This window comes from Elephantulus edwardii, unplaced genomic scaffold (genome assembly GCF_000299155.1).
Source record: "Elephantulus edwardii isolate Elephantulus edwardi_28Jun2011 unplaced genomic scaffold, EleEdw1.0 scaffold00022, whole genome shotgun sequence".
Lineage (NCBI taxonomy): Eukaryota > Metazoa > Chordata > Mammalia > Macroscelidea > Macroscelididae > Elephantulus > Elephantulus edwardii.
This window is the reverse complement of record NW_006399772.1, coordinates 11407598-11424899: the sequence shown is the minus strand read 5'-3', so window position 1 is coordinate 11424899 and position 17302 is coordinate 11407598. Positions and strand designations below refer to the sequence as shown.

The 17302-nt window shown below is 42.4% G+C and overlaps 1 protein-coding gene across 1 annotated transcript; it reads left to right on the top strand.

Moving 5' to 3' along the window:
• The first annotated feature begins 10051 nt into the window (after positions 1-10051).
• Positions 10052-10351, top strand: LOC102870891 (60S ribosomal protein L23a-like). The gene has a single exon (XM_006882691.1). It carries the CDS (start codon positions 10052-10054, stop codon positions 10349-10351), a length of 300 nt encoding a protein of 99 aa, XP_006882753.1.
• Positions 10352-17302: the final 6951 nt, after the last annotated feature.

The following is a 17302-nucleotide window of genomic DNA, read 5'->3' as shown; positions in this document are numbered from 1 at the left end:
GGTCAAACAAAGAAAGAACAAGCCCTTCCACAAGCTGGATTGACTTTAACAACGAGCGTGAGCGTGTCAGAGCTGGTGAGGATGGCTAAGGATGGGGCAAGTTCTGACCTGTTGTTCAAAAGGCTGCGATGAATTGTAAACAACTTGAGAACATGTAACACCAACAACTTCCTAAAAATACAAGACAGGATTTAGCATCATATATGATATTGCTGGGCCCTATGCGTAAGGAAACCGGAAGTTCCCCCATCCCAAAACACTGTGAACAGTGTATTTTCAGAATAAGAGGTTTCTGTGTTGAGCGAAGCCCTCAACTCCTCCTCTGTTAGGTAAAAAAGCAATTAAAAAAGCAGCAATTGGAATCCTAACATTTACAAGTGACCAGTGTTAAGGAAGGAAGAATGGGAGGGTGACAGATGTGTGGAAAACCCACACTGTGAAGGGGTGAAAGTGTGAGGACTCATGGCTTGCCTTGCCTCTCCTCACATCTCTCACCAAAGTTTCCAGCGTGGAGTTCTGGTTTCAGAGATCAGGAAGGCCGTGCTACAAGCCCCCTTTCATTTACAGGGAACCACGGAAAGTCTGTGCAGGCCTGGGCAGGAGCACTCCTGGTCCCTCACCTGAGGGACAGAAATGCCAGTGTGTGGGATGCTGCCACCAAAGCTTTCAGGTCCTCTTTCTGTGGCTGACACCAGAAAGGCAGAAGGAAGGACCGAGGTCTTCATGCAATTATAACACAATTTAAAATTCACAAGGTAACAATCGGAAAGGAAAGGAAATGGCCAAGTGTAAACAGGATGGCTGAATCCTCTGCAAAGAGTTGGATAATCTTTCACATTCCATCCCCTAAATGGCCATGCTGACCAGACGGTGCAAACAATCTTGGGACTTGTTTTTATACTTTGTATGGGTTTCCTGAATTTCATTCTCTTTATTTGGGCAGGGAATTCTGGGTTAGAATATAAAAATAATAAAAAAAAAAGAAAACAATTTACTTGCCATTAAAAGAAAAAAATTCCCGTTACCATAGTGTGGCTTCTGATCCACCATGACTCTTCAAGTTGGAGGCTAAAAACCTTTATAGGCAGAGACGGTCCCAACTTCCTCTCACATCTGGTGGGTTCACACTGCTCCACACAGAATGCTCTCTATGCCGTGCTACAAGCTACACCAGTCATATCACATCGTTCCCATTTAATATCCTCACCACTCCTGCCAGGTGGTAGCTCTTTGCTTTCACAGATGAGGAAACTGAGGCTTAGAAGACTTCTATTCTTTACCAAAGAGCACACAACCATAATAGAAATGCATCGTGTGAAATTCACTGTGCATTTAGCTCTGTCCATCTTTAAACTATTTTTCATAAGGCTGTGCTTTTCAATCACTTGCTATGCTCCTGAGAGCTGGGCAATGACTAAGGGTGACAAAGAATTGATGCCTTTGAGTTGTTGGAGAAGAGTTCTGGATAGCCCATGAACTGTCAAAAGAACAGATATGTCTTGGAGAAAGTGCAGCCAGAGTGCTCCTTGGAAGAAAAGATGGTAAAACTTTGCCTCCCGTACTTTGGGCATGTTGTTAGGAAAGGCTATTCACTGGAGAGGGATATCATGCTTGGGAAGGTAGAGGGTCCGTGAACAAGAGGAAACTTCCAACCAGGTGAATAGACACAGTGACTTCCACAATGGTCTTGAGTGTGTCAGAGATTGTAAGGATGGCACAGGACAGGACAGGGTTCTGATCTGTTGTTCACAGGGTCATTATGAGTCATACTTGACTCAGTTGCACCTAACAACAATAACAAAGCTGCACTAAAAAAGAAAAAAATATTTCTCCTTAAAGCTCAACTATCTAGTAGATAGATAGCTGAAATAGGATATAAATATGTAGAGATCTGTTCAGATTTTTAAAGGAAACAAAAGTCTTTCTCTCTTTAAAGGTCAATAGAAACAAAATCCTTAGTCAACAAACCAGAAGGTTATGAGAAGGAAAAATATGGCTGTCTGTCCCTGGGTGCCTGTATTTGCAGCTCTGTACTCTGTCCCTGCACAAAGTAAAACCAGGGTGACCCCTGGAAGCCAGGACGGTGAAACTTTGTCTCACATCCTCTGGACATGTTGTCCGGAGGAGGAAGTCCTCGGGAAAGGACATGATGCATGGAAAGGTGGAGGGCCAGTGCAGGAGAAGGCCCCCAGTGACAAGAATTGACATAGAGACTGTGGAAATGGGCTCACATGTGTGGGCAATAGCAAGGATGGCACAGGAGAGAAAAAGTTTTAGGTTCATTGTTCATAGGGTCATTATGAGTCATACACAACACAAGGCACATAACAACAACAACAACTCGATCCTGGGACCGCATTTATGTCAGAGCTGGGCCCAGATCTTGCTCTTTTCATATTTTAGCCCAACTCAAAGATAGTGACTTTTTGTGAATCACCCCGGCTCTGACGGTACACCGCCAGAGGCTCCTGAAGGCAGAGCCTAAACTCCTTGCCATTCCCTGGACTTGTGAGTACTTCACAAATTCCCTTCAAGACTGTTGGGACTCGTTAGAGGTTGGCAAGGGTCCTTATTATTATGCTGTGAGTACTATTTTCCATAGATGTGGGAAGAACACAATGAGTATAAGAAAGCCATGCTTAACTGCTCACCAGCTCTGCTTTGGGAGCATGCCGGTGGGCAGACAATGACTTTGGGGGCTGTGCTAAGCCTCATCTTACTAATATTTTAAGTAGAGGATTAAATAAGAAAAGATACATTCAAAGGTGTGGCTTTGCTGCCCTGCACCTCATTACTCTACATAAGGCTGAATGCTCTCCTCCAAGCAGTCATTTCATCATGTCATCGGGTCTGTGTATGAGCAGCATTTCAAGTGAACTCGAGGAACAACATCTCTAGGTCTCTAGGAATGGGCTCTTCCCTCAAGACGCATTCAGAGCAACAAGAATGTAGGTGCCCTCATGTCCAACAGTTAGGAACCTAGGACCTGTCCCTGCATCAGTATTTAGACTGTAAGAACAAAGGTGGAAGTCGTTCTGGCTGAAGAAGGTTGTCTAGAAGAGGAATTTTTTAAATAAATGGAATTTAGAAAGGAAAAGAAAAGAACAAAAAGTATTAGGTAGACAGTAGTTGTTGTTGCGTGCCTTTGAGTCAGAACTGATTGATAGCGGATCCTCCAGTAGATTTTCAGAGGCTGTAAATTGCACAGAAGAAGATTGCCCATCTAACTTCTGTGGATTCAAACCATGTGCCTTGGGATTGGCAGTTTACCATTAGGTCACTAGACCTCCTTGAGAGAATATTCACTCCCTACCAAAAGGATGACCACATTTCAAGCTCCAAAAATGAGGAGGACAAAACAACAACAAAAAAGCCCTCATTGCTGTCAAATCAGAAGAGACTCATAAGAGACCCTCCAGAAGAGTTCCAAACTGTAAATCCCATGGAAGGAGATTGCTCATCTTTCTCCTGAGGAGGGGCTGAGAGATTGAAATCACCAAAGAGGTGTGACCTTTGGGCTCATACTACAGCTCCCTAGAAACCAGGCCACCAGAACTCCAGAACCATTTCAATGCCCAGAACCTGTGAACATGCTATTTCACACAGTGAAAGAGATTTGTACATGTAATTTAATTAGGAATCATGACATGAAAAGACTATCCTGGATTTGCCTGGGTGGGGCTCTTATAAAACAGAAGCAGGAACATCAAGAATGAAGGTAGGAGGTATGACAAAAGGCAAGATCTAAAGTGTTGCCAGGAAGGTGCTGCGCCAACGAATGCAGGTAGACCCCAGAAGCTCAAAAGATGAGGAAATGGATTCTTTCCTAGAACACAGAAATGGAATCAGTCAGGACAGTATCTTCCCTTCAGCCCAGTGACACTGATTTTGGACCTTGGCTATCTTTTGATTTCTTGACTGCTACTACTATTGAGATCATCCAGAAAGATGGGCTTTATGAGGAGGAATGTGACATCAGGATTGGAGGAAGACACTTGAACGATCAACATTAAGTAGATGACATAACCTTGCTTGCTGAAACCAAGGAGGACCTGAAGCACTTGCTGCAGAAAGTCAAGGACTGTAGTCTTCCATTTTTTCAACATCAAGAAGACAAAGATTCTTACCACTGGGCCAATTGGCAGCACCATGATAGATGGAGAAGAGATTGAGGTTGTTAACGATTTCAACTTACTCAGCTCCACAATCAACTCTTTTTACCAGCAGTCAGGAAATCAAAAGATGAATTGCACTGGAAAAATCTGTTGTCAGGGACCTCTCTAGAAGCAAGGATGTCAGTCTAGACACTAAGGTGGGCCTGATCCTGGCAATTGTCTTTGAAATTACTTGCTATGCATCAGAGAGCTGGACAATGGCCAAGGATGAAAGAAGAGGAATCTATGCCTTTGAGTTGTGTTGCTGGAGAAGAGTATTGAACATACCATGGACTACCAAGAGAGCTAACAAGTCTGTCTTGGAGAGGATCAAACCAGTTTCTCCCTGAAAGCTAGGATTTTGAAGCTCTGTTTCATATACTTTGGGCATGTGACCAGGAGAGACCAAACCTTCGAGAAGGGCATCATACTTAGAAGGGTGGAGGGACAGTGAGAGGAAGATCCCAGATGAGATGGATTGACAGTGTAACTATGTAATGGGGTTAGGTTTGTCAGAGTTAGTGAGACTGGCTTAGGACAGGGCAGGCATCAGAGCTGTTGTACATAGAGTCACTATGAGTCACAGGTGACTCAACGACACATAACAACAACAACTTACTACTACTATAGGAGTTAATGGAGGATCCAAGTAAAAGGAAATCATTGACAACTTCAATCTCTTCTCCATTTATCATGATGTAGTCAAATGGTGAGGATTTTTATTTTCTTGATATTGAAGTGTAATCCATATCAATGGCTGTAATCTTTGATCTTCTGCAGCAAGACCTCCATGTGCTCTTCACTTATTAGGGGAGTTTATTATTAGGGAGTTCAAACTATACTATGTTGCGTCTTTGTGATTATATACAAGCTACTTCTTTGTGTAACAGTTTCTTCATCTGTAAAATAGAATAATTTGACAGCTACTTCACAGGATTGATGAGAAGATTAAATGAACACTCTTGGCACCAGCAGTCAGGAAATCAAAAGACAAATTGCATTAGGAAAACCTGCTCTCAGGGTGTCCAGAGTGTTGAAGAGCAAGGATGTCAGGCTAGAGACTAATTTCTGCCTGATCCAGGTCATGGTCTTTGCAATTACTTGCTATGCATCAGAGAGCTGGGCAGTGACCAAAAATGGCAAAAGAAGAAGTAATGCCTTTGAGCTGTGGTGCTGGAAAAGAGTATTACACATACCACGGACTGCCAAGAAAACAAACAGGTCTGTCCTGGAGAAAGTAAAACCAAGTATCTCCTTGGAGGCTAGGATTTTGAAGCTCTGTCTCACATATTTTGGGCATGTGTCCAGGAGGGACCAGTCCTTGGAGAAGGACATCATGCTTAGAAGGTTGGGGGTCAGTGCAGGAGATGAAGCCCCTGGATGAGGTGGATTGGCATAATGACTAGGGCAAGGGGAGGTAAGTGTGTTGAAGATAGTGAGATTGGCTCAGGATAGAGCAGGGTTCAGAGCTATCACTGTGAGTCACAGGCCGCTCAACAGCACATAACAATAAAAACAATTTACAAAGACATAAAACAAAGCAAAATTCAATATTTGCTATTACTGTTTGTGATAGGAGATAACAGTAAAGGAAGAAGTAGAAGTTTTATTCTAAAGGGCTTCCAGACATCTCCCAGGCCTTCACAAATCCTTAAACTCACTAAGATAGAAGTTAGGGGGTGGGAGCGGATGGGGACAGGGTTGCAAAAGATGCAATAAGGACTTGTTGAATAAGTGTAAGGATCCAAGGGGGGGAAGGATAGAAGCAGAGAGATGAGAATGTGCAGCGGGAGGAGGGATTAATCATGGAGCTGTACAATTTAATGGATGTGGGGAGGGAAAATGGAAGACTCTGTTCTGGGAAACAGTGTATTCGAATGATGTAAATAAACTAGTATAATAAAAAAAATTTAAAAAATATATTAAGGGACTTGAGACTTTAAACTCTGTCTTAACTGCTCAGTGAATCCCACACCTACCAGGCCCCCTCTCTAGCTGTGATACTCCAGGGCAGGCAGGCTCAGAGAGGGAGATGACTCGGGTTGTAGGCTCTCTGGCTCTATCCACTTCCTTTTTTTCCCCCAATTTTATTTTAATGAATTTTCAATTTTATTTTAATTTTAATGAACATTTACAGAGATTTTGGATTTCCATTCATTCATTCTTGCACTTTTCTCCCTGCCCACCCCTCCCCCACAGTTCGCTCCTCTCTTTGAAAAGTAAAAGTAAAATTCCTGGGGAGCTCTGGTGGCCTAGTGGCAAGGAGCTGCAACTACAATCCCAGAGATGCACAGTTCGAGTCCACCAGATGCTCTGCTGGGGAAGGAGGGACAATCTCCTCCTGTACCTGTCAGATCTGATTTGATGGTAAAGCACACAAAATAATAAAATTTTTAAAAAAAAAGTAAAATTCCTGCATTGGTCTGCAATGCCCTTGCCCCACCCCACCGCCCCTATGCAACTCCACTATGCAACCTTCATTCTGGACTCTTGTGATAACCATAATACCCTATCAGATATTGCTTTTAAACTGTTCCCTCCCTCATCTGTTCCACTTCCTTTTTTAGGACATTTTCTCATTGGTTATATATAAAAAGAAACGAAACAGTAAATCGACTAACGTTTCCTCCTGTTACCAATGGTGCTCTGTGCCCAGGGTCACTGTGAGTTAACATGAAGTAGCTGATGTCAGTCCTGCCAGGGAGCCAGGCCCACACCCATCTATCCTTTGAGAGTGCGGCTCCTTCAGGCACTGTAATCTTAGCTTCATTCAGGTTCACCGCATCTTACTGAAGGCTGATTAGCAGGCTCTAGGTCTCACTGAGACTTAATCTTCCTCACTTCCTGTCAGGACTTGCAGCTCTCCTGCTGCCCAGTGAGTACTCCATAAACCAGTTGTCTTTGAATCATTTCCAATTCATACGGTGATGCTGCGTGCATCAGAGCGGAACTGTACACTCCAGGGGATTGAACGGCAGATTTTTCAGAAGTAGATTTGGCTTTCTTCTACGGCTTCCCTGGATAAACTCGAACCTTTAGACTTTCTGTTATCAACACAACACATTAATCAGTTGCACTACCCCAGAAACCTAAAGACATCACAAATGATATCTAGCTCACAGGCTGCCAAAAGAATGAAAAAATATGTCTTAGAGAGAGTGCAGCCAGAATAGTGTGTGTGTGTGTGTGTGTGTGTGTGTGCGCGCGCGCGCGCGCGTGCTCGTGCCCAAGTTTATTGAAAATATTACAGCAGAGCAGACAGACTCAAACAGCTCCACGTGGTGTTTTGAAATTCATCCCAACTATGGGCTGAGTGACTTGCAGGTTGGACAGACTGCCGAACTCCAAGAGCTTCAGCATTTGCTTAGGATCAGGGTCTGCTTCAATGATCTCCTGATCCAGGGCTGAAACTTCTGGTGCATAATTCTCTCTCCTCCTACTGCAGCTTAATGGAGATGCCTCTCATAGGCCCTCTCCGAACCCGCTTCATCAGATGTGTAACATAGCTTGCCATCTTGTTCCAGAGCCAGGATGCTTGATGGTGCAGGATGGTGAAACTTTGTCTCACAAAACTGTGGACATGTTGTTAGAAGGGGCTAGTCCTTGGGAAAAGGCAAAGGTCAGCGAAGGAGAAGACCCTCAATGAGCTAAATTGACACAGTGACTGCAGCAATGGGCTCAAGTATGGCAGAGGTGATGAGGAAGACACTTGCCCTGATGTAATGAAATCTGCCCTACCCAGTTCGTAGGGTTGCTAAGAGTCATACTTGACTCAACGGCACCTAACAATTGCAACAGCCACTGAGTCAATCCCAAATTATAGCAAGCCTTTGGGGCAAAGTAGAACTGTCCCATTGGGTTTTTCAGGCTATAAATACAGAGCTAGTGTCCATAGAGGTTCACTGCCTTGTTTTTCTCCCACAGAGCTGTGGGCAAGTTTGAACCACTAACCTTTTGGTTAACAACCGAATGCTTGAACCTCTATGCCACCATGACTCCTAAAGATTCATGCATAACCTTCACAAAAGTTCATTACATCAGGGCAAGTGTCTTTGGATGCTGTTTTCTCAGCCCTGCAACTAGACGGGGACTCAAGGGGGAAAGGCAGGAGGGGATACAGGGAAAGAAGTCCATCTTGCAGTACTGGTTAAGATGTTGCTGCACCAAGTGATTTCCTCCCAGGTTTCCTTCCAAGGGAGGATGTGGACTGTTCATTTCTCTCATAATTTTAGCTCATCTAAGTAGAATGAATTGTACACTTAAAACAAGTGAGTTATGTGCTATGTAAATTATACTTAACTGGATTACCTTCCTGTCGCCAGTTTTGAAGGCTCTGTGATTCAAGAAATTGGCTCAGGCATCCACAAAGATGAGTTACGGTTCCATAGTGCCAAGTGATCATTCCTCCTCTATCTCCTATAATTTCTAAGTAAAAGGAGAATGAGCTAGAATGAAAGACTGAAAGGAGAGATCCAGAAAGATGTCTACCAAGGTATTAATAGCTATTCTGTTTAGAAAGCAGACTTTCTGGCAATTTTTCAGTTCCTGTTTATCTTTTTCTGTATTGTCTATGTTATTTTTCAGGAAATATAGTAAAGCTATTTTTATTTTGGGAATGTTCCTCTGCATGGTTCATAGAATTTTCCAAGGCTAGATTATTTTAGAAGTGGATGCCCAGTCTTAGTCTTTTTCTTAGTCTGCCTCAATCTGGAAGTTCTTTTGGTACCTGTTCACATGGGTGACCCACTGGTGTTAAAATGCCAGTGACATAGCTTCCAACATCACAGCAGCCAGCAAGCTACACAGTACAGTAACCTGACAGACAAGTACTATACTCATAAGTGCAAACTATGAACAATGAGCATAAACATACACAAATTAAAAAGCAGTAACACATCTCATCCCTTCCCACCCTGTAAGACCCCTCCCCCTCCAATATAGCAAACTGGCAGATAAATGCTATACCCCTATGTGTTGTTGTTGGAGGGTCAGCAAAAGAGAGGAAGATCTTCAATGAGATGGAGTGATACATTGTTTATGGCAATGGGCTCAAGTGTGTCAAGGATGATAAGAAAGGCACAAGATAGGACATAGATCAGATCCATTGTTTATAGGATCCTTATGACTCATGCTCAACTTGATGCCACTCACCACCAACAACAACATTTGAGGAAAGAAGAGACTTGCCAAGAGTTTTCTTTAAGATGCAATAAACTGAGAGCCTACTTCTGATTATCTGACAAGCTGACCTTTGTTTAATGGCAAATTATTTTTTTTTAAGTATCTTCTGTCTAAAAGAACACTAATCTTATCTTGAATTGGTATCATTCTGAGATAGAAACAGATAGATATCCTAGGAACACATTATCAAGAGCTTCCATTCATGGTTATTTGAAGTTAAATTTCTGAAATTTGAACCATGTTGTCACTTTGATTTTTTATGTAAACTAGAGAATAAATATATCAGGAAAAAATACCCTCAAGATACAATAAAATTGTTCAAGAAAGCAGCAAGTATCTAAATGTACTCATTCCAAAAGAGAAAAATCCTTTTCCCTATAGCATTTGAAATATTTATTTAGCATATGGAATTTTCTGTTTCCCACAATAATTTAAAATTTTAAAATTAGTATTACGACATCACAAACTCATCCAGTAAATAAACTGAAAATATTGCTATTTCTCTCAACTTCTTGCTGAGCTATTTCCATCCAACTTCTGCCCAAGTTTCTACTTGAAAATAAAATGGTGATGAAATCAAAGAAAGCAGTGCCGGTCCCTCTCAAAACTGAAATCGAAGCAAAGACATAAAAGGCTAAGGCAGTCCTGAAGGGCATCCACTAACACAAAGTAAAAAACAAAAAAGGATATTTGCACATCACCCACTTTGGCCTAACATGCTGAGACTCTGCAGACAGGTCAACTACCTTGGAAGAAACAAGCTTGACTGCTATGCCATCATCATGTACTCCCTGATCACAGAGTCAGCCATGAAGAAGATAGATGTAAACAGCGCCTTTGTGTTCACTGTGGATGTCAAGGCCAACAGGCAGCAGATTAAACAAGCCATGAAGAAGCTCTCTGGCCTTGAGGTGGCCAAAATCAACACCTTGATCAGACATGAAAGACAGAAGACATATGTTCAACTTGTTCCTGACTGTGATGCTTTGGATGTTGCCAACAAATTGAGATTCTAGGAATTTGATGGCCTAGTGGAAAGAATTTGCACTGCAATCCCAAAGGCATGTAGTTCGAATCCACCAATTGCTCTGCAGGAGCAGGACGAGCAGTCTCCTCCGGTGAGATGTGCTGCCTCTGACAATCTGCTTGAGGGTCAGCTATGGTTGGTTCCAACTCAATGGCATGCAGCAACGAATTGAGTCTAGCTGGCTAATTCTAAATACAAATTGGTTTTCAACAGCAACCACCAAAAAAATGAAATGTTACTCTTTGGTCTCCTCTGTTAGTTGGTTCTGTATGGAAACTGTTAAATTTATACAGAAGAGCTCTGGTGGCTTAGTGGTCAACAACAACAACTACAAACTGAGTCCACCTGGCTAATCTTAAATACAAATTGTTTTTAAGAACCAAACAAATGAAATGTTACTCTTCGGTTTCCTATTCTGTTAACTGGTGCTCTAGGGAAGCTGTTAATTTTATACAGAGGAGCTCTGGTGGCTTAGCGTTAAGGAATTGCACTGCCAACCCAAAGGTACACAGTTTGAATCCACCAGCTGCTCTACGGGGAAAAAAGATAGGCAAACTCCTCCTGTGTGATTTATTGCCTTTGGAAACCTGCTGAAAGGTCAGCTATGATTCAGTTCTGACTCAATGGCAAACAAAAACAAGAAGAACAAGTTATATTTGCAAATATTGGTTGGAAGTTTTCCTTTGTAGTTACTTTTGAAATAGAAAACTCTATATTCTAGGAATTTGCTTTCTAAGTACTTCCAAAGAATTATACGATTGAAGGGAGTAAAATTAAAAAGATAAAATAAGGGAGCTCTGGTGGCCTAGTGACAAGAAGCTGCACTGCAATCCCAGAGGTATGCAGTTCGAATCCACCAGATGCTCTGCTGGAGAAGGGGGAGCAATCTCCTCCTGTACCAGTCAGATCCAATCTGATGGTACACACACACACAAAAATAATAAGATTTTTTTTTAAATGACAAAATACACATAAATAAAAACATACCATAAAACGAAAAGTTTTTTTAAAAGCCAACTTCCACATGTGTACTTCAACGTAGACAAATTTCACGTTTGGTTAATGTTTGTTGAGTCCACTCTTGGATTTGTAAATGTGGCAGCAGAGTAAATGTTTGGCATCGTTTACAGCTAGTATTCTTCCATAAGCGTGCTATCCAGGAGCTTGTAGGAATCTCAGGTATTTCTTTTCAAGCAACCAATAAACTTGCCCACTGACTTGAACTGAATGTATTCTGACAGGTCTATAAAATTTAAGACTCTGCCTTCGCTTCATTCCTATCCTATAAATCTTCTTTGCAGGAGAATGGAATTCCAAACCACATGGATTCCTGAACCACTAAACCCTCCAGTTCCCACAATGGATCTGTTGGCTGAGTCACGCGGTGTATAGCAGATGTGGGAGACTTCTAAAACGACCGCAGGTCCAGTAGGAGAGAGCCTGGAGAACGAGGTGAAAGGAATGATTCTGTCTGGTCCCCTGAGAGTTAAGTGAGGTGGGGAGGGGGGAGCAAATCACTTCTCAAAATAGTCTCCCATTTCTAAGAAATAAGCTCCTCTAATTCAGCACATTTCATAGCTGATAAGGATCAAGCTGCCTGAAAATGACCACCAGAGCGTGAACTGGAAAAAATCTCAAACAAAACAGGGAAGAAAGTGTCCCCGCATTATTCCTGGCAATTAAAACTGGCTTTACAGAAAATGAGAAGATCTAAGAGAAGTAAATGGAGACCATTCTCAAAGAAGAGAGGGAAACAAAACAAAGAAAAATGACATTTTGTGAACAAACTCGGGCAGTGATTGATGGGAGAAAGAACAATTGACTTCAATTACAGCAGGGCCTTGTGGGGGACTCAAGGGGGATTTTCTGACCAATAGAAGTCAGCAGAGTGGAGACAGTGGGTCTGCTCTTGGCTGCGACGTGTATTCTCTTTCTGCACCATCACTTCGTTCAGTAACTTAGCATGCCTGATGGAAGCAGTTCAAGTCATATGCCCCTAAATCTCAGAATATTAGAAGGTAATCAGAAGAATCTAGATTTTTTTTTATTTCCTGAGGTAAAACTTTGCCAGCACAGTACTGTCCACTTTTGTACACAACACTTTTCTTTGAGCTTTCTAACTCATGGTGACTGTGTGTGAATAAAAGCAATGTTCCATAGGATTTTCAGCGACAGAAAGTGACAAAAAAATGCCAAGCCTTTTTTCCAAATTGTCTCTAGGAAACTCAAACAGCCACCCCTTCGCTGATCCGCCAGCACACTATTGGCTTATCCTGCTCCCCAGAAGAGCCCTGGTGGCAAAATGGGCAAACGTCTGGCTGCTCACCGAAAGGCCGTTTCAAACCCTCCAGCTTCCCCATGAGAAGAAGAGAGAGCAGTCTATTCCAACAAAGATTAACACCTTAGAACTCACACAGAGCAGATTCCACTGTGCCCTGAAGGGTTGCTGCAGGTCACAATGGACTCAATAGCAGCGGATTAGGCTTTGCAATCACTTGCTATGCATCGAAGAGTTGGACAATGACTAGGGATGATAGAAGGAGAACTGATGCCTTTGAGCTGTGGTGCTGGAGAAGAGTGTTGAATATACCATGGGCTGCTAGGAGAACAAACAGGTTTGTCCTGGAGAGGGTGAAGCTGGGCTGCTCCTTGGAGGAGCTCTGTCTGACCTATTTTGGACATGTTGCAAGGAGGCACCAGTCCTTAGAGAGGGATGTCATGCTTGGGAGGGTGGAGGGACAGCAAAGGAGAGGAAGACCCTCGATGAGATGGATTGATTCAGTGACTGGGGTAATGGGGACAGGTGTGTCCCTGGAGATGGTGAGATTGGCACAGGATAAAGCAGGGTTTAGGGCTGTTGTAAAGGGTCGCTATGAGTCGCAGGCAACTCGACGACACATAACAACAACAACTGCATATGCCAGAGATGATGAGGATGGCACAGGATAGGAGAGGGATCAGATCTGTTGTTCATAGCATTGCAATGAGTTGTACTCAACTCAATGGCACAAAACAACTCCATGCACACGCGTGAGCACACACATATGTGCACATACATACACTCTGAGAGAAAGAAATATACATAGTTTATTCCATTTAATATGAGTCCTTGAAAAAAATCAATTGTACTAAGTATGCACTGCACTAAACCAGCCATTGGGGAACTTAATGTGACATATTTTAAATCCTTGGTGAAAAAAAATGCATGATAAAACTAACAGGTAATAGAGTAGAGGATCAAGCACTGGTTTGTTCATTGTAATGGAATGAGGTTCAGCTAGCCTAGCTACAAAAACTGACCGAGAGAGTAGCTTTTTAAGGAGATTGGGTTTAACCAGCAGACTAGATTGCAAGCAGGAGTGGCATCCACTTCCTAAACAACATGCTTCTGGAAACTCTATGAATTGTGAGAAATGATAGTTATAGAAAGGCTTCAGGTCTTCTGTTCATAGGGTCGCTGTGAGTCATGCTCGACTCGACAGCAATCATCATCAACAACAACAGCAGTTTAGGAGACAGAATAAATTAAATTTCATGTAAATCTGAATAATGACTAGCTCTGTGCTGGTTAAGAAGGACACAGGAGTGAAGAATCCATGAGATTTTCAACAGTGAAGATCTGTCCACTGCAACAGAACTATGAGAAGAGATTGACATGAGAGAAGAGGCCCATTAGGTATTATTGTGATGACAGAAGTCCAGAAGGAAGGCTGCATAGTGGAGTGCACTTGAGGGTAGAAATGGTATAACAATGAAAGAAGAATTTTTCTTTAACTTTTCAAAGAGCAAACTGGGGGCGGCGGTGGTGGGGAGGTTGGGCAGGGAGAAAAGTGCAACAATAAATGAATGGAAATCCAAAGTCTCTGTAAACTTTCATTAAAATTAATTTTAAAAATATTTTAAAAAGAAGGGCCCATCTAGAAGAGAAGACACAAGGATAGGGGTCCCAGTCAGAAGAGAGGACTCAGGGCGTATGTAGAAAAGCATCCTCCTAGTGGCCTAGTGGTAAGAAACTGCACTGCAATTCCAAAGGCACACAGTTCAAATCTACCAGCTGCTCCACAGGATGGGCAGTCTCCTCCTGTGCAATTAACCACCTCTGAAAACCCTCTGGAGGACCCGCTGTGGATCGGTTCCCACCGACAGTATACAACAAAGCAAATACAGAACAGGTTACTTACTGCAAAGAAAGGGACAACAGCCAAAAACCCAAACTTGCAGAGTGGGCTGTAACACAAGGAGAAAAGAGAGGCAAGTCTGTAGGGAAAGAACTGCTGCCCCTTAGTGGCCACTAGACAGCCTAGACTTTGGTCCTGGAACACCAGAACCCTGAAGGGAGGGCACACAGGTGTTCATCTCCTGGAACCAGACCACCAACCGACTGCTGGTGCAGGAAACGCGAGCCACCCAGTCGCCAGGCCAAAGAAGTCATAAGGATGGGCCACCCTGTGGTCCTTGCCATCAAGTTATTCACAGTTAGAGACAGGGAGGCTGACACCACAAATCCCTGAAAGAGAAAGCATATTGTCCTACCATGGTACTTCATCCACTGTCCCATCACCTCCCACATAAACTCGCACGGAGCATCCTCCCCTAAACCAAGCCCCTGTTCCTGGAGAGGGCAGTGCACCCCCATTGCTTCAGGGAAAACAGCTCTTTGTGAGTCTTCCCCTCACTCCATACTCTCCCAGCAGTTACCAGCAACTTGGACCTGTTAGACGTTCAGTAGGAATGCTGTCATTTATTGCTGCAGCCCTGATCTCCACTCCTTTCAGTCAGTGCTCTCTGAAGCTTGGCAGGTAAAAAGAAGCTCATTTGCTGTAAAATCGGCTCTCTTTGCCTCTGTATACAGGGTGTGCGAGTGGCAGCTAAGACCTAAGGCAAACCTAACTGCACAAATCACTCTTCTGGCAGGTTTGGAATACTTTTCGTCTTTTCTTCCCCTACCTGTAGGTGCCTCAGGGCAAACATTTTCTGCTTAAAGACTCTGACTTCTAGGTGTGCCTTCACACGCCACCTCTGTAGCCTGCGCTTCCAGCCACCGACCACGAGTCCGGTAAGTCCCCTCTTCTCACTTTCTGTCAAGTTGGCATTTTATGGATTAAAGGAAAATATTCACATGTGCAGAATTTAGTAGAGAGAAAGCCTGCCTACAGTAGGAAATAGAGCTTAATATATTAGACCATAGAATCATTTTCAGAGAATGGTAACTAATCAGATAGCTTTTAATCCACATGCAGGGTCCTTGCTGTAGTGGTGAAGGTCAACTTTGGAGCTGTTTTAATGAGGTGTTTTGAGCCTCTCTGTTCTGGCTAGAAAACATCAAATGCAGTGTTGACGTGAGCAATTTGAAATGTTGCTACTAGATCAGAAATTCATTTTCAGGGTCAGGTAACTGGTAGCCATTTTAGAAAAGGTTCAGACACTCCAGGGCAACTGCTTCTATCTTCAGAATTTGTAAATAAAGTGTTAAGTTTTGTAAAAGCATGAGGTCCGCTGTGATTGAAAGAAAATGAAACTTTATAGTGAGGTGTTCTTCATTCCTTACTGGGATGGAGTCTAGGCAAGATGTCATGGAAATAATTTCCTGGTGATTTCAGATGTTATGTGAAGAGCTAAAGAGTATACACAAAACAGGAAAGATTACATATACAATTTCTAAAGTCATTACATTTTTAAATATATAAAATGTCCTGAATCAAGGAAGTGCATCAAAAAAGAAAGAATAGGAAGATATTTCTGAGTGTGCTAGACATGACAGGTGAGTTTTCAGCAGAAAGAGACCAAAGCAAGATTGAGGAGCATGTGTTTACTGTGGCCAGGGTGCTTGCTTCCCAAACACTCTTTCCACACACAGGTCTACAGTGGGGCAAATAGCCCTAGACATATCCCACGTCGCATCTTTTTTGTCTAAATTGTTTGGATTGCCAAGATGCTGGACAGGTTGCCTTTGAATGAGGGCCAATGAGGTCATGTTCATAAATAGTGACTAAATAGGGGAGCTCTGGTGGCCTAGTGGCAAGAAGCTGCAACTACAATCCCAGAGGTGCACGGTTCAAATCCACCAGATGCTCTGCCGGGAAAAGGAGGGACAATCTCCTCCTGTACCAGTCAGATCTGATTTGATGGTACACGCACATAAAAATAATAAAATAAAAAAAATAAATAATGACTAAATGAGAGTCAATTAAGCAGGCCAGAAAGTTGATTCTTTTCCATTGCATAGATTTTACTATTCATTTTAACACATACATTTTTAAGACTGGTATAATCTAAACAGGTGATATAATGGATTTAGCGTTGACCTGCTGATAGAAAGGTGGACAGTTTGAATCCACCAGCAGCTCAACAGGAGAGGTATGAGGCAATATTCTTCCACCTTTAAACTTCAATGTTAACTAATTTCATAAAATATTGTGAATGGGAGTGATTGTATGAAGCACAATGTAAATGAATGATAACATGAAACAGTGTGTATGAACTTTGTAAGCAAGATGATATGAAATAAAAATTTATTTTTTTAAAAAATTGACAGCCTTGGAGGACCGATGAAAGGTTATAATGAGTCAAAATCTGTTTTCTAGCAGTGTGTATTATTGGTGTTTGTTGGTTGGGTTTTTGGGTTTTGTTTGCTTTGGTGGAGGGAAGAGGTGTTATCTAACGGAACTTATTAAACAACTACCAAAATGCATTCAGTATCTAGGTAAACGCTCATTCATGCTTTTTCTTTAAAGAAGGTATAACATTAAGATTGCTATTCCTAATAGTTTTTATATACCAAGTGGACACTCAGGAATGAACTTAGCAAAAACAAAACTTCATATAGCACCAACGAGGCTTCTCAAATACCATCCCTTGTTAAACCAACAACAAATAGAGTTGCTATAATCAAGGATGCTTTGAGCAGAATATTAAATGATCCAGGAAGTATTAAAAGAAG